This window comes from Miniopterus schreibersii (assembly GCF_964146895.1).
Source record: "Miniopterus schreibersii genome assembly, chromosome: 18".
NCBI classification, from domain to species: domain Eukaryota; kingdom Metazoa; phylum Chordata; class Mammalia; order Chiroptera; family Miniopteridae; genus Miniopterus; species Miniopterus schreibersii.
Window position 1 is genome coordinate 14,770,492 of NC_138121.1, and position 17,290 is coordinate 14,787,781.

Sequence of the window (17,290 nt, forward strand, 5' to 3'; positions counted from 1 at the left end):
GAAATAGGATAGAGGTTATCAGGGGCTGAGTCGAGGGCAAATGGATAGTTATGCTTAATGAATATAAATTTTTTGTTTGGAGTAATGACAAAATTTTGTGGTGATGCGTTTTTTTGTTTTTGTGGGTTTTTCTTAGTCCTCACCTGAGGATATTTTTCCCATTGATTTTTTAGAGAGAGTGGAAGGGAGGGGGAGAGACAGAGAGAGGAAAACATTGATGTGAGAGAGACACCTCAATTGGTTGCTTCTCCAATGCACCCCAACCGGCCCGGGGATTGAGCCTTCAACTGAGGGACATGCCCTTGACTGGAATTGAACCTGAGACCCTTCAGTCTGTGGGCCGACATGCTAACCACTGAGGAAACTGGCCAGGGCTTGTGGTGATGTTTGTACAGCATTTGTGAATGAAATAAGTGCCACTGATTTGTATAATTAAAAATGGTTAAAATGGCAAATTTATGTTATATATTTTTATGACAATTTAAAAATAATGTAATATACAATAACCACTGCACTATATACTTTAAATGTGTGAATTGTATGGTATATGAATTATATCTCAATAAAGCTGTTTTAAAAAAAACAAAAAAACCCATTATATAATTAACCAAATAATTTAATGTTTAGAGGATGGTAGGAGGAAAAGGAGGGAGTAAGAGCTAAAAATCCTCAATTTTCAAATGTCTGATTCAATAAATAATACATGAAATTTATGACTAAAGAGCTGACAGTTATGTACTATATTATTTAGAAACAGGGGGAAATGCCAGTAAATACTAACAGTGAAAGTGTTTCAAGTCGTTGCTGGGAGAGTGGGGAGAGTGAGGACGGCGAAGGGGGAGGCATGGGGGGGGGGTTCATACTATTTTACAGCTCAATGTATTATCACAAAATAAACATCTAAGTAACCATCACCTGAGTCAAGGTATGGACATTGTCAGGCCCCAAAGCTCCTTCATGACTCCTCCACTTGCCACCCTAAATGCCTTGATGTTGATTAATCACTGTATTTTCCTATATAAAGGCACAACCTGAGCATGCATCTCTGAATATTAAGTTTAATCTTTTCTGTTGTTGTTTTTGAAATTTTTTATCAGCCCATCTGGTGTGGCTCAGTGGTTGAGCATCAACCTATGATCCAGGAGATCACGGTTCGATTCCTGGTCAGGGCACATGCCCAGGCTGTGGGCTCGATCCCCAGCAACGTCATGCAGGAGGCAGCCAATCAGTGATTCTCATCACTGATGTTTCTCTCTCTCCCTCTCCTTTCCTCTCTCTGAAATAAAAAAACCTTTTTATCGAAGAACTCATACAAAAAAGTTTATATACTGTAGGTGTATAGAACATGCTGAACATGCACAAAATGAGCACACCCATCTACCCAGCACCCAGATCAAGATACAGCACTTTACCAGCAGCCAGAAGCCCTTCCTTAAGCCCCCCTTCCAGTCATCACCTCCCCCAGGGATAACCCTAAACTGACTTTAACAGCAGAAATCAGTTTTACCTGTATTCGTACTTTTATAAATGGAAGAATATGATATGTATTATTTTGTGCCTGGCTTCTTTCACTCAGCATGATTTTGTGAGATTCTTGCAAGTTTTTGTGTGTAACTATAGTTTGTTCTTTTTCATTGCTATTTGCTAGCCCATGGAGTTAATAGAGCACTGTTGGTTTCTGTACTGTTGGGTTATTTTCAGTTTGGAATTATTAAAAATAGTGCTTCTTTGAACACGGTTGTTCATTCATGTTTTTTCCCGCAGACATTTCTGCTGAGTCTTTAGGGAAAGAACTGCTAAGTCCTTGGATATTTGTGTTCAACTTTTTAGTAAATAATGCCAAACCGTTTTCCAAAGTAGTTTTTCTGTTTATATTGTCACCAGTAGGGTGTGAGGATGCCTTTTGTTCCACATCTTTGCTACCACTTGGTATTGTTCATCTGTTACATTTTAGTTATCTTCACTATGAGTTTTATTTTGCATTTCCTTAGTGACTAATAAGGTTGACTGTCTTCTCATATTCTTATTGGCCCTTTGCACGTCCTTTCTTGCAAAGTTTCTATTCGAATGTCTTGCACACTTTTATTTTAGGGTGTCGGTCTCTGCACACAAACCCTTGGTCAAGGGTTAGACATTTCTCCCACCCCGTGGCTTGCCTTTTCACTCTCCTTCGCAGTAAATTATGATAAGCCTAAGTTATTAATTTCAATGTAATTTAACTTCTCAATCTTGTCCTTTGTTGTTAATGCTTTTTATGTCCAGTGTCCCTATGTTGAGGTCACAAATACTATTTTCCTACACTACCTTCTAGGAGTTTTATTATTTTGCCTTTTGTGTTTGGATCAATAACATATTCAATTTACTTTTGTGTGTTGTTTTCTGTGTGGTGTGAGCTAAGGGTCAATACTCTTTTTCTCTCTCCCCCGAAATGGATACCCAGTTGTCCCAGTTAGCCTTTATAAGCTCATCTTTGTTCTCTTTGCCTCACATCCGTCTCATTCCTAACTACTGGCTGGGTTGACCTACAGACTTAAGACCCAACCCCAGATGCACAGGTAACAAACAGCTTTGCATAGATTTTTTTTCCCCACTGGTTTCTACATATGCATAAGGACTAATCCCTATCATAAATTTCTCATTTTATATTATTCATAATGGATCTGCTTGTTTGATCAAATGCTGACTGATACAATACTCTTAAAGTGGAAGACTCACTCTACCAGATATTGAGACTTGTTTTAAAGTTGCTGTAACTGAGACATTGTGGTATCGATACTATGATAAACAAATAGTTCAAATAAATGGAACAGAATTTGAAAATAGACCCACACATATATGGACACGATTTATAACATAGGGGGCACTATAGTCTCTCTTTCTCCCAATTTCAAGTTCCCATGGAAGGTACTTAGATCTGGCTCTGGCCCACCCTCATGGATCGGGAGAGGAAAGTGCCAAAGATGGAGGGTCTGTAGTAAGCCAAGCAGTTGGCACTAGTTTCCTTTTTGTTGTTTTTAAGGTTTTTAAAATTCTTTTTAAGACTTGATTTTCCCCTTCCACTAAAAAATTAGTTTAACAACAATGACAACAAAAATCAGAAGACCTTATCTGAAAAATCTTTATACGCTTTCTCAGTATTTCCAAACAAGTTACTATTTATCCTATAAATGGCATCAGCCTCTTGAAAAAACAAATTTAAACCTTTCAAAGAGAGATTGGGAACATACCCACCGTCACACCCCATGCTGGGGTTAACTCTGAACTCGATGCCTTTGTGTTCTGTGGGCTTTTAGCATAGAATATGGTAAGGTGCCTCTGTCTTCCTGAGATGAGACAAAGCTGGAGGCCAACGGGAACTACTCACCTTGAGCAGCTGGAGCTAGACCAAGAGACCCCTTACCACCCAAGAGCCTCCTGGATCCCATCCCTCACTCCCTCCCATGTGAAAGAGGAAGGACACTCACACCTGGTTCCATGCCCAAAATATTTATTAGCACATGCTTGTGCCTGGATGACTAGGAGGGGGACTTTGTGAGACTTTGCTAGGTGCCCCTGGGGAACTGACCGGGTCACCAGAGCCACAGGATGAGGGTTGAGAAGGTGGCAGTAGCCATGAAGCCTAGAACAAGGTGTGGGGAGGCTTTGGGGGGATTCTGGAGAATATGACTGCTTAGCCACTTGGTCATGTTCAGATGTGTGGCCAGGTGTTCACGCTGAGGCTGAGACAGTAGGTGGGAGTGGCAAGACCTGCCCACCTGCCTGTCTGGAAACTCATCCTCTGCAGGGTTCTGACCATTGTTTTCATCTCTCACCTGGGGGTGGGAGTCAGGAGTCAGCGACTCTCCCAGCACACCCCTCACCTGCAAACCATCCTTTTTCCCAACCCAGCATAATACCTGTTCCACTTGTCTGAAGACCCGTAGCAGATTTCCACGAAGGACACCCTGAAGCTCTTCCTCACTCCAGCCATGCCTCAGTAACTCTTCTATCAGAACGGGGTATGTGGATACATTCTCCAGCTCCTGAGGGAACCTGTGTAGACACCAGCCAGCCACATGTGGGACCACGGCCCTGATCCTAAGCTAGGTCCACTGTCCCAACAGCCCCATTCACATATGGGAAATTGAAGGTCATGTTCTTCAGGCTACTAAATGCAACTTTTGAAATTCCTTGAAGACTGGGCTTCTGCAGCACCTACCCACTGAGCAGATGATCAGCCCACAACAGACCAGCTGGGTTGGGAGTGAAGCTTGGCAGGGCAGATGAGCTCTGCATGGGGGAGGGGAGTACTTAACGAAGGTGATGATTTGGAGTGGCAGTGGGTCCAGTGGGCCACACAGAAGGGACAGGGAGAGACCGGGAAACAGACCCTGGGAGTGGGGAAATGTCAGATTGGCTGGAAAACAAGAGCCTATCATTGAGGCTTGAAAGATGGGAGAACCACAGGATGGGGAACTATAACTCCTTGCTATACCCCAGCCCAAGAAAAATGCCAGGGAAACACTCACCTGCCAGACCCGTCATAATTTCCGCCAATCCCAATGAACTCAGGTCCAATAACCGCCCTGATGTGGTCAAAGTGATCTAGAGGGTGGAGATTAGTGGTGGAAGCACTGGGCTGGAGTTAGACTCCTGGACCAGCCCTGGTCTGGTGAAGCTCATCCCTGGCCAATTCCTCTGCCCATAGTACTCCAGGCCATGGCAGCTGACTCCACGGAGCTCCTGGCCAATTATGAGTTTTAAAGTGGTTACAGGCTGCACACTGGACCTAGAGTGAACCTTAGAGCCACCCCTTTGGACCTTTTCCTGCCCAGGAACCACCCTGCCTCTGGGTTCTTTGAGAGCCTGGTCGGGGCTCTGCCTGCCTGTCCTTTCCAGAGACATGGGAGTAAAAGTGAGACTCAGAAGCAGAGGCAGGTGCCTGACCAAACCCATCAACATTGATTGCGGGCCCAGATCTGGGTGGCAGTGAAGGGCTGAATCTACTCCCTTGGGTTGTTGGGAGGCCTGCCCATTGCTCAACCCTGGTGGCCACAAGCCCAAGCTAGAACTGCACATGAAGTTGAGATGGGGCTCACCTGCAACAGTGGACACATTAGCAAACAGATTGCACGGTAAAATCCCCATGGACAGCGTCACCATCACAATGCCACCATTCTTTTTCTACAGGGATAAACAAATGGATACTCAGCTTGGCCCTTCTGGCCTGATGGCCTGCCTCCTGTGCCCTGGAGGGCCCCGGTAGGAAAGTGCTCCATCCTGGCTTCAGGGATTGGAAGACACTTTGTCTCCTCTGGGTTTATGGGTCCCTGGTGGACCTGATTTGGACTTCAGTTTCAGAGAGCAGGAGGGTTAACCAGCCTTGGCTCCAAAAGTGAGGCCTGGACTGGTAGCTTTGTTCAGGGTCAAAAAGCTTTGTATGGCCCTGGCTGGTGTGGCTCAGTGATTATAGCATCAGCCTGTGCACTGAAGGGTTTTGGGTTCTATTTCCAGTCAAGGGCACGTACCTGGGTTACAGGTTCCGTCCCCAGCCCCAGTTGGGGTGCATGCATTAGGCAACCAATGGATGTGTGAGTCTTTCTCTCCCTCCCTTCCTCTCTCTCTAAAAATCAATGGAAAAAAATATCCTTGGGTGAGGATTTAAAAAAAAAGAATCTTTGTATGAAGCACACTTAGCCCTGGGTTTGAGGGCTGGGGTAACCACTCACAAGAAGTTGCAGGATGTCATCTGGAACATTCAGCAAATTGTCGCACACAGCTCTGGCAGCTGAGTGGGAGAAGATCACAGGAGACTTCGATATGTTCAGCACTTGTTGCACCAAGGCATATGACGCATGGGATAAGTCCACCATCATGCCCAGGCGGTTCATTTCCCTTACCACCTTCTGCAGGGACAGTATTTTTATTTGTGTGCGTGTGTGTGAAGGATGCACATGTTCGTAGGGAATGAGTGGGTTAGGATAGGGAACAGGAGTCCTCACCTCACCGAAACTTGTCAACCCACTGACATTGGTGTAGAAGTGGTGCTTAAACTTGGTGGAACTCTCTGCCCTGCAGAACAGCCAGGGGAGGGCAATCTAGTGGGCCACACCTTGGCCATCGGAGGCTGGGGACTCTGCAGTCCCTCTCTTTGTTCACCCATCCCACCTCTAGAACAGGGTAGGGACTTATACCAGCTGCTACCTGGGAGCGAGAGAGACCTGCTGGCAGTCCAGCCTCCCTCTCTGGACACCTCGATCTTCACCTCTCTGGCAGTTTCCCTGCCATGTGGTCTACATTTCACTGCACTCACCAGGGCGTGCTGCAGGTGGAGGTGAGTGTCAGGTAGCGCACTCCCAGCAGATAGAAACTACGCAGTACAGAGAGGCTGCTGTCCAGTGAGTGGCCACCCTCCACGCCAATGAGGCAGGCTAGCTTTTGAGTGCTGTTCAGCCCTAAAAGAGGGTGGATAATAAAATGGTCAGGGACCAGGGCCAGAAGCACCAGAGTAAGCCCCTGATTATGCCCCCATTCCACAGCCCACCTTTGGCTGAGGTCACAAGCTCCAGTTCAGCGTAGGAAGCACACATGCGACGAATAAGGTCAATCTGCTCCAGTGTGAGGCGCACGGCATCCTGCTCCTGGGTCTGGCAAGGGGTGTGCGTTGACCAGAACTAGGGGTAGGCCCAGGGGTCCATAATGAGACCAGGCCTTGGCCTGCCACTCCTTCTCAGCCCCAAGGTACTCATTGGAGTCAGTGGCCCAAGTGAGGCACTACATGACCCCATGGCACCTTGATAACTATTCAGCTTGCTGCCAGCAGACAAACTGTGGACTCATGAAACATCATCCTTTCATACTGTATGTCCATGTGTTATGTGAATGCCCAAAGGCCAATCCATCATGTCCTTTGGTGGTCCCAGAACATCCCACAATCACCAGGGATTTTCTGGTCACTTTCTATGTGTCTCCACAGAACCTAGGAACCCACGTGGCCAGCCTGTCTTAGTCTCCAATGTCCCCACACTCCCCAGGAGCCACATGATGACACATGTCCTCTGATACCCAGTCACACAGTGGACTGCCTACCCAGGTTTCTGTGGCCTCCACATTCCCCAGCAGCCATGCTGTGACACCCTGTGTGTCCCTGTGGTACCTGGGCACCCACAAGGCCATCCATAAGTTTGTCCAGGCTGGTCTGGCCACGACTGAAGTTATGCAGGTTAACATCTTGTAGCCTGTTGTGGAAAAGGTGTCTCAGGAGCAGGGGCAGATGGTTGTGGCTGGGGGTGTCAAGACAAAGGTTAGAGTAGAGATATGGCCTCCAGGTCAGGCAGAACATGTCATCATGCCAGGGCCTGTCCTGTCCCACACCACCTTCCCACCTCACACAAACAATGGGAGACCTCCAGAAGCTCAGCTTGGGGGTGGGGAATTCCACCAGAAATGGGATAATAGGGAGAAGGGGGCCCATGAGTGATGGTGGAGAGTGTATCCAAGGGTGGTGTGAGGGAGCCTCCTCACTAGCCCTGCATGCTCAGGACCCGCTCCCTGCCTAGCGATGAGTTGGGGCCCCACCGGCCCCCACACCGCATCTACACACCCATCCACCAGCGGGAAGTCCCGCATCAACGCCTGCGCCCGCTCCCGCAGTCTCCGGGCTCTGGGGGTGCCTGGCGTGGTCAGGGCACTTGGCAAACTGGGCACGGTTGTGGCGCTGGTACTTCCCTGCGATGTTGGGGCGCTGGGGGTTCCCGTCACGGTCTGGGTGCAGGTTACTGGCTGCAGCAGCAGCAACAGCAAGAGCAGCAGACGCAGCAGAGGCCACTGGCCAAGCACACGGGGACACTCGAGGCCCCTGAGCCGCATGCTGCACAGGTCCGGGCCGGCGGGCAGGGGCTGGTCTCGAGAGCCTGAGAGAGGCAGAGGGCGACGATGGGGTCCCAACCGTCGACTTGGGTGACCCAACAGCCCGGCCTCGTGAGGTGGAGTCAAGACCTTAGGAAGACGCCCAGGAGTCCGTAATGCCGTCGGGCTGCGCGGTCGCTAGGGGGCGGCACGGCCCTCCCACCCCGAACTGGGAGAGCACCCCAATGGGCCAGGCAGGCCTCTGACGCGGGCGCCCTCTGGCGACGTATCTTGGGCTCCCTCCTCCCCGGATCCCTCTATTGCGGGTCCTGGCGGTGACCAACAGACTAAGGGAGTGGGCCAGTTGGGGAACTGCGAGGGGCCAGGAATGTTCCTAATCTCACACCTAGTCAGACAAGTCGCAGGTTCCTGTGAGGTTTTAGTTGCAGGGATGTGCCTCACCCTCCAACACGTCAACTATTCCATGAAATTCTTAAGTCCCCACTCAGAATAGTGAATTAGATCTGTTTTGACTGACAGAAAAATGATTCCCTGTATATACGTAATAAAAATGGAATTTAAGCCCAGCCAGCATGGCTCAGCAGTTGAACATTGACCTATGATCTAGGAGATTGTGGTTCAATTCCCAGTCAGGGCACATGCCCGGGCTGTGGGCTCAATCCCCAGTTGGGGGTGTGCAGGTGGCAGCTGATCAATGACTCTCATCATTGATGTTTCTCTCTCTTTCCCTCTCCGTTCCTCTCTCTGAAATCAATAAAAATTTGTGGGAGACCATTTCGTTTTAGCATCTAATACTGAAATTTGCTTCTGTACATATGTTAACAATATGCACAAAAAACTCCAGAAGAGTATATGTATTAAAGGGCAGTTAATAGTAGTCATCTTGGGAAGGAGTTTACCAACTCCATGGTCAATTATGTATTATCTTTTTTCATAATATAATTATCCTGACTGAGGGTAGTGCTGGTGAGGGCTGTTCAGGGTGGTAAGGCATTAGTGGAAGCACCACAGCAGTGGCTGAGCTTTGAAAGGATGGGGCCTGGATCAGGCTAGGGGAGTGGAGAGGGCATCCCAGGTTGGCCAGTGGCCTAGGATGACTATGGTTTGGGCAGGATGACTATGCTGTGGGGGAGGAAATGGAAGACCCTAGAAAGCATGGGGTAAAATTGCTCTGTCATGGGATATGCGTAGACTATTAGTATTAATTATTATTATTTTTTTTTATAAATATATCTTTATTGATTTCAGAGAGAGGAAAGGAGAGGGAGAGAGAGAGATAGAAACATCAATGATAAGAGAGTCATCGATCAGCTGTCTCCTGCACAACCCTGACTGGAGATCAAACCCACAACCCGGGCATGTGCCCTGACCGCGAATACGAACCCTGATAGCCTGGATCTTAGGTAGACGCTCAACCGCTGAGCCACGCCCAACCAGGCAGTATTAATTTTTTTATTAGCCATTATTTATTATCATGTTTATTATTAGCTGTGATTATTAACTCTTAATGTAGTAACTCTTAATTTGCCTATTATTAGTGCAGTTGCTATTACTATTAATGGCCTGGGGGTAAGATGGATGTTTCTCTTTAAGTAGCCTGTGCCTCTTAGAGAGCATGCCCCTGGGGGACAGGGGATGGTGGTCCCATATCCAGGGCAGTCCAGCCATTGGTGGCCCATGCCCTTTATGTGGCCTGACATTCTGGGTTCTGTCCAAATAGGAACAAAGGTCATTTGTGATCCAGGCAGGTTCCCTACTTGGGAATGTGAACTAAAATTCTCTGAAAGATTCTCAGGTAGTGGTCAGTGGGTCAGGATGGCAATTGAGGTAAGCTACCCAGAGGGAATCCAGAGTAGGGTCCACCCTCATGCAGCCAGAGCCACCCACTGCCTTTTCCAGTGCTGATCCTGATCACTTGGGTTTCCTCAGGCCGCTATCAGCAGGTCTTACTTGAGTAAGTGGTGGCTGAACTGCAGGGTCCCTTACCAACCACCAGCATTGGGAGCCTCCGCCATCAGACCCACCACAGAGGACACTCATACCTGGTTCCAGTCAAAAATATTTATTTTCAGGAAATGTTTGTGCCTGCACAAAGGGGAAACTTTGTGGAGTGTCCATAGCTGCCAAAGTGACATTGGACAGGATGAACTGGGTCACCAGAGCCACAGGAGGACGACTGGGAAGGCAGAAATAATTGCGAGGCTTGGGGCCATGGGGGGGGATGATTTTGAGAATGACTTCTTAAGTGACAACTTGGTTGTCCAATGCATAGGAGCCTCGGTTCGTTTCTGGTCTGGAGCGAGATACTCTGTATGATGCAGCCGAGGGAGGAAGGAGCGGCAAGAGCTGTGCAGCTGCTCCTCCGGGAACTCATCCTCTAAGGGCCTTTGCCCCTTGTTTTCCTCCCGTACCTGGAGGCAGCAGTTGGCGGTCAGCAGCTCCCCCAGCTTCCCCCAACACACCTGCTCAGACTCCCGAACTACTCTTTTGCCCAGCCCAGCGTACCTGTTCCACCTGTCTGAAGACTCGCAACAGGTTTCCTCGAAGGACACCCTGGAGCTCTTCCTCATTCCAGCCACGACTCAGCAACTCCTCTATCAGTACTGGGTATGTGGATACATCTTCTAGCCCCTGAGGGAAACTGTATGGCCGCCAGGCAACCAACTGTTGGGCCCCAGACCTGTTCCTTGGTCCTGACTCAGAACCATAGGCCTAGGGTCTACTAAACCCTAGCCCTGGTCAGATACAGGAAATGGAGACTGGGAGAGGGTAAATGATTCACTCCTACTCTTCGTCTTTCAGAACCAAAACTTCCTTGAATATTCGTCAAAACTCCTTTGATTTGTATTAAGATATATGCTTTTCACTGAATGCAATTTTTCCTCTATATATAAAAAGAAGAAAAGCTTTTTAGGAACTGGGTTGAACACCTGCATGCACAGACCCAGCTGCAAGTAGAAAAGATGGTCAACCAGTACCAGACCTTGCTAAAAGTCTGCTCAGAGGCAGTGGGTCTGCTGGCACTGGGGGTGGGTGCACATGCTGGGCAAGATGAGCTCTGTCTGATGGCTTAGCCAAATATGATGATCTAGAGTGGGGCCAGTGGGCCACATACAGAAAGGAAAGTCCAGGAAACAGACCCAGGGAGGGGAGATGCCAGATGGGCCAGCAGACCTGAGGTTGTGGTCAAGGCCTAAAGGCCATGAGGACCATGCTATGGTGGGCATGGAGACTGTGAAGGCCCCACTGCTGCGCAGCTAGTCCCTCACAAGCCACAGGGAAGTACTCACCGGTTGGCCCCATCATAATCTCCACCAATGCCGATAAAGCTGGATCCAATGACTGCCCTGATGTGGTCAAAGTGATCTGGGGGATGGAAAGTCAGCAAATGTGGGGCTTCCAGGACAAGGGGGTGGGGAAATGGACTCTGCTGATTCCCCTTCTTGCAGCCTATAGGCCATGGGGGCCAATTACTTCATGTCTTGGCACCTAGTGTGCCAACTTGAGAGCCCTGAGTTTTGACCTGATGTAATTTCAGCTGTCTCTAGATTGTACTTCAGATTTGGAGTAGATCCCAGAGTGACCAGTTTGGGCCATTTCACATCAGGATTCATCCTGCCTCAAGTCTCCTTGAGAACCCAAGGGTGCTCCTTTCCATGTGTGTGAAAGATGAAGGAGGGACAAAGAGTACAACTGACAAAGACTACAGAGACCTAAGGGCCTGCCCAGTCCCTTGGCCAGAGCCAGGGGCAGGGCGCTTTGGGAGCCCCTTTATGTCTGACTGCCTCCCTTATACTCATCAGTATCACACTATCCACTCTGTGGCTCTAGTTCTACATGGCACCAAGGTGCTGTGTACTGTCCATTTGAGGGTTTTGGGGGGCTATGCCTAATGCCAATGGGTGGGTCAAATGTGTTGGCTGTTCTGGGTTCCCCAACAAAGCTTCAGGTCCAAATCAGAGCTGTTTAGAGAGCTCAGGGTGGGGCTTACCTGCCACAGTGGACACATTGGCTAGCAGGTTGCACTGCAGCACCCCCATGGACAAGGACACCATCACGATGCCACCATTCTTCTTCTGCATGAGTGGACAAAGGGACACTCAGCTTGCCCCCCTTCTCCCCGCACCCAGCGCAAAGATCTGCCTGTTCACGCACTGGGCCCCTTTGAAGTAGGTGTTCAGCCCTGGCTTTGAGGTCAGAGGAGACTTCATCTCTCTGGTTTGTGTGAATGGATGAGTCTCAGCCCTGGTTTGGGTGGTGTCTTGGCACTGGGTTTGAAGATTTAGAGGAGTATTTACCACCTAGAAACCTATGATAGGTTCAGGAGTTCAGGGCTGAGTTTGTGGGGCCGATGTTCAGCCTGGGGTTTGAGGAAGTTGAGGGAGCTGGGGCTCAGGTTCAAGGGCTCCTGGTTCGAACCTCTTGCTTTTAGGTTCAAGGGCCAGGGCAGTCACTCACCAGAAGCTGCAGGATATCATCAGGAACATTCCGTTCATTATTGCACACACCTCGGGCAGCTGAGTGGGAGAAGATCACAGGTGCTTGTGACACTTCCAGGGCCCGTCGTGCCACAGCATCTGAGACATGGGACAAGTCTACCATCATGCCCAGGCGGTTCATTTCCATCACCACTTTCTGCAGGGAAAGGTTGGGGAGAAGGCATGTATGTACATTTATTTGTAGGGAACAGGTGGAGTGTGTATATGCATGTGGGGCAGAGTATGGAATCAGCGTTCTCACCTCACCAAAGCTGGTCAGCCCGCTGACATTGTTGTAGAAAGGGTGGATGCCCTTAGCTGAGCTCTCTGCCCTGTAGGATGGCCAGGAAGCAGTCTAACTGGTGGCCATAATTTGGCCACTAGAGCCTAGAGGCCCTACTGAACCCTCTATCCTTACACCCCCCTCTAGAGCAAGAGCAGGAACCCAAGCTGGGCTGTCCCTGGCAGTAGGAAGACCCTGCTGGGGGTCCAGTCTTGCTCTGTGAACCCAGCTCCCCTCCCCACTCCAGGGACAGTGCCAGATCCCAGGGGTAAAGTGTGGTCTGAGTCCCAGTGGGATCTTGGGCCAGATCTCTGCCTCAGTGGGCCCATACCATCCGCACTGTGCTCACCAGGGTGTGTTGCAGGTGTGGGTGAGCGTCAAGTAGCGCACACCCAGCATATAGAAGGTACGCAAGACGGAGAGGCTACTGTCCAGTGAGTGGCCGCCCTCCACACCAATGAGGCAGGCCAACTTCCGGGTACTGTTCAGAGCTGGGGGCAGGTAGGTCAGGGGATCACTTTCAGGGGCTGGGGTAGCTCATTCAAGTCCCTAACACCACCCCCACCAGCCTTCCTACCTTTAACCGAGGTCACAAGCTCCAGCTCAGAATAGGAGGTACACATACGGTGGATGAGGTCAATTTGCTCCAGGGTGAGGCGCAGGGCATCCCGTTCCTGGGTCTGGCATGGGACGTAGGCTGACCAGAACTGGGAGAAAGCCAGGGATTGGCTTCGGCGGGGGCTGCTTTCGGGTGCCTCCTTTCATAGCCTCCACAGCCCACACAGCACCCGGTGGGCCCAGAGATCACATGTAATGAACTGCTTGTTCCATGGTACTTGGATGCCCACCAAGCTGGTTCACCATGGCACCTGCAGCCCCCAGCATCCATATTATGGCACTTTTTGGGTCACTAAGGTAACTGAGTTCCCATGCGACTAACTTATTGTGATCTCTAGGGCCCCATATTCTCCCACATTCCCCAGCAGCCAGTGGCACCTTGAGTGTGCCTGTGGTACCTGTGCACCCACGAGACCGTCTCTAAGCCTGTCCAGGTTGGTCTGGCCATGACTGAAGTTGTGCAGGTTAACATCCTGTAGCCGGTTGTAGTAAAACAGTCTCAGGACCAGAGGCATGTCGTTGTGGCTGGAAGATGGGGTCAGGTGAGGGGCAAATGGGTGGACTCCTTTAGGACTGAGGATCAGGCAGGACTTGTTGCCAGGCCTGGGCCAGCCCAGGCATTCCCCACCCCACACTGCCACACAGACTGTATACTAGGACCCTCTGAAGCCTGGGCTAGGGCATCCCCAACAGGTAGGGGTGACAGAGGAGGGGAAAGGGCTTCCATGAATGATGGGAAAGGACATCCAGGGGTGGTGTGAGGGAACCTCCTCACTAGCCGTGCATGCTCAGGAGCCCCTCCCCAGCCTAAGGGTGAGCTCAGCCCCCACTGCCCCCCAACCCCCACCGCACCTACGCACCCGTCCACGAGTGGGAAGTCCTGCATCAGGGACCGAGCAAGCTTCTGCAGATTCTGGGCGCTGGGGGTTCCAGGTGAGATGGGGGCACTAGATGTGCCTGGCGCAATAGAGTCGCTAGGGGCTTCCGGCCTAGTCGTGGCACTGGGGGTGCCGGACGTGGGAAGGGCGCTGGGGGTGCCCAGCGCTGTCGGGGCGCTGGGGGTGGCTGGCGTGGTCTGGGCACGGGTTACCGGCTGTGGCAGCAGCAGCAGCAGCAGGAGCAGCAGACGCAGCAGAGGCTGCCGAGGAAGCATGCGGGGACACTCGAGGCCCGCGGGCCACATGCTGCGCAGGTCCGGGCAGGCGGGCAGGGTCCGGTCTCGAGAGCCTGAGAGAGGCAGAGGGCGACGGTGGGGTCCCAACCGTCGACTCTAGCGACTCAGCAGCGCGGCCTCGCGAGACGGGGATGAAGTCACAGGACCTTGCCACGGGTGAGCAGAGAGCTGCGATGCCGGAGTGCTGCCGCCAGGGGGCGGCACCGTCCTCCCGCCTCCAGCACCGAGGGTGCCTCCGTTGGCTGGGCTGGCCTCCCCAGGGCGCGTCCTCTAGCCTCCCAGGGCAGGCTCCCCTCCCTGCCCCTCTCCCCACACCCACTGCTCGAACAGGACGAGCCAAGTTTCTTTCCTCCTGACCCGGGCCTTGCTCTCAAGAGAAAAGGCCTGGAGTGCTTCTGCCAGAGAGTGGCCCTCGGCCCTGTGACCTCTCCCAACCATATCATATCCTGTCTGTCCTGGACATCCCTTGGACCACACGCAGGTGTCCTTATGGTCACAGTGTTCTGGGCTCCCAGTTTTCCTGTGCTGGGCCAGTGGGTTGAGTGTGGGGGAGGAGATAGTCTTTGGAAATGAGGGATTAACTTTATGGACTCTGGATTCAGGTAGGGGCCCCCTGCCCCTGACCTTTTCCTTCCCTACCTTACTCCCCAGCCTACCTGTCCACCCCCAGGAACTCCAGCCAGGAATTGCGAACTGTCAGGAGACCCCCTGTCCCATTTTCCCCAGTCAGCCTCAGGAAAGAGCTCTCTCCTTAGGATTTGCTACACCTGCCTAGGGTGTGAAAGGAGGGACTTTGGGGATGTAAACTGGGCAACCATCTGGAGAGGGTCGGGGAGCATTTACTCAACAGAGCAGAAACGCAGATAGTAGGCTATTTGACTGGAAGGAAATGAGTCATTTCCAGAGCAGCAAAGCCCCCATTCCCGGCAACATTTCTCCCAGAGCTGCAGGCTGACCTGCTGGCCAGAACCCCTCCTACCTCAGTGTGGAAGCTCCTGTCTTGTTGAAGTCAGAAGTATGGGTCCTAAGGAAAGGCCTGGCACTTGTTTTTTGTGGCTACAACCTCTTTATCCTGTGGCTGTTCTGGCTCTAACTCTCCCAGAAACATTGATAGCTAAGTTCCAGTCTTTGCTCAGCAGGCCCCACCCCATTCCTAGCCTCAAGCCCTCATCTTAGCTGTCTCTTCCAAGAACCCTCACCCACATACCCACACCCTCACACACACATACACAGGGGATGTGCGTTATCACAAAAGCTGAGAGGCTTCTGGGTCTGTGCCCAAACTCCTTCATTCCATCTCTAAAGTTTCTACTCTGAACCTTGGCACCCCCTGGAGTTGCTCCATGTTTGTAACCTTTCCTGGGTGATAGGAGTGACCTGTGCAAGGATAGTGACCTAAGTCTGAGGACAGGAGACCCTAGAAACCTCCACAAAAATGAAGTGAGTAAAACTCTTCCAGAGGGATTAGAGGTCCTGGGCTATCCAGGTGGAGAAGGGTTCCTAGCTTGGGTATAATTGAGGGATTGTGCACTTGATATCTCCCAGTGCCTGTTGGCCAGGGGGAAGGGCAAACCAAAGGTGCTGTACTGGAGGTGAGTCTACTCCCTGCCTACCACAGCTTGAGGCTTCTCTAGGCAGCTCCACTGTAAAATGTGAGTCCCCTAAGGCTCTGCCCTAGGTGACTTGTGCACCCAAACTCAGACCGGGCTCCCTTCCCTCCCCCAACTTATTGCTGGTCAGCAGCCCCCACACCCACTCTTGCAACTGAATGGGGGAGAAACTCTTGGATCTGCTGTTCTCCACGCCAAAAATGTGAGTTTTGGGGGAAAATAGCTTCTCTGTTCCACTCTTTTTTTTTTTTTTTTAATCCTCACCCGAGGGCATTTCCATTGCTTTTCAGAGAGAGTGGAAGGAGAGAGAGAGACATAGATGTGAGAGAGACACATCGATTGGCTGCCTCCCACATGTGCCCCAACCGGGGCTGGGGATCGAGCCTGCAGCTGAGGTAGATACCTCGTACCTTTGGCTGGAATTGAACCTGGGACCCCTCAGTCCGAGGGCTGACTCTCTAACCACTGAGCCAAACCGGCCAGGACATGTTCCACTCTTGATAGGTGGGGGCTGTAAAGAATGGGGAAGAGGAGGGCAGGAGATTCAGACAAATAGCAGCTGCTGATAAAGGAATGAGAAGGGAGAATTTAGCTTTTTGAGGGTTTTTAGTTTTCCTTCAGGGACCAAATGTCTAACATCCCAGGACTCAGGGGAAACTCTAATCCAACAGAGAGAGACTGTGTTGAACCAGAGGAGGTGGGCACCATCTTTGAAGATTAGCCAGGCACCAGATTTTCTATAACATTCAAGTTCAGTCCTTAGGAAGGCTGGCTCTGCTGGCCATGGTCTTGAGGTGAACATACACCCAGCCCTTTTATACTCAGGGGCATGTGAGCACACTCACCCGTGTGGCGAGCAGATTTTAGCCAACAGGGTTGCCTGTCCTCCCCTTAACCTCACCGAGGACATCTCTGTGCCCTGACCTGTGCAGGGGGAAACAAGCACACACTAGTCAAGCCTTGTCCTCTAGGAGCTTCTAGTGTCAGTGGACAGACTTGGACACAGGGACAATTTAGGGGCAGAGACTATGACAAAAGTTACCCAGGCGCTGACAGTGGACAGAAGTGGCAGGGAAGCCAACATCCGAAGAGGAAGGAGACGGTGGTAGAAACAGGCCTCTCCTGAGACCAAGCTGACTCTGGGGGCAGAGCCAGCCCACCCCCACTAATCTTCAGTGTATGGTAAGAATATGCAGGGGAGGGAGAAGCCAGCCTAAGTGACAGCCACACGAGCTACCTCACGTGTTCAGAATGCAGGGGTGGGGTGGAGATAGGGGCT

At 51.0% G+C, this 17,290-nt stretch overlaps 2 protein-coding genes across 3 annotated transcripts; both read right to left on the reverse strand.

The window, feature by feature from the left end:
• Nucleotides 1–3,569: 3,569 nt before the first annotated feature.
• Nucleotides 3,570–10,423, reverse strand: DPEP3 (dipeptidase 3; the record flags this gene model as incomplete). Its single annotated transcript, XM_081118258.1, has 11 exons — nt 10,354–10,423; nt 7,583–7,892; nt 7,136–7,262; nt 6,524–6,653; nt 6,293–6,434; nt 5,982–6,051; nt 5,709–5,885; nt 5,079–5,163; nt 4,509–4,584; nt 3,897–4,032; nt 3,570–3,812 (listed from the first exon to the last, which is right to left on the reverse strand). The coding sequence occupies exons 2-11, from the start codon at nt 7,846–7,848 to the stop codon at nt 3,570–3,572; spliced, it is 1,452 nt and encodes a 483-aa protein (XP_080974384.1). The 5' UTR covers nt 7,849–7,892; nt 10,354–10,423.
• LOC308547599 (dipeptidase 2-like) lies at nt 9,897–15,535 on the reverse strand. Of its 2 annotated transcripts, XM_081118256.1 has the most exons (11): nt 15,381–15,535; nt 14,088–14,454; nt 13,626–13,752; nt 13,187–13,316; nt 12,959–13,100; nt 12,589–12,658; nt 12,307–12,483; nt 11,840–11,924; nt 11,139–11,214; nt 10,354–10,489; nt 9,897–10,259 (listed from the first exon to the last, which is right to left on the reverse strand). In XM_081118256.1, exons 2-11 carry the CDS (start codon nt 14,408–14,410, stop codon nt 10,002–10,004), a joined length of 1,524 nt encoding a protein of 507 aa, XP_080974382.1. In that variant the 5' UTR covers nt 14,411–14,454; nt 15,381–15,535; the 3' UTR covers nt 9,897–10,001. The 2 variants fall into 2 exon arrangements, with proteins under 2 accessions (XP_080974382.1, XP_080974383.1); XM_081118257.1 differs by lacking the exon at nt 15,381–15,535 and having other exon boundaries at nt 14,088–14,547.
• Between the last annotated feature and the right edge of the window lie 1,755 nt (nt 15,536–17,290).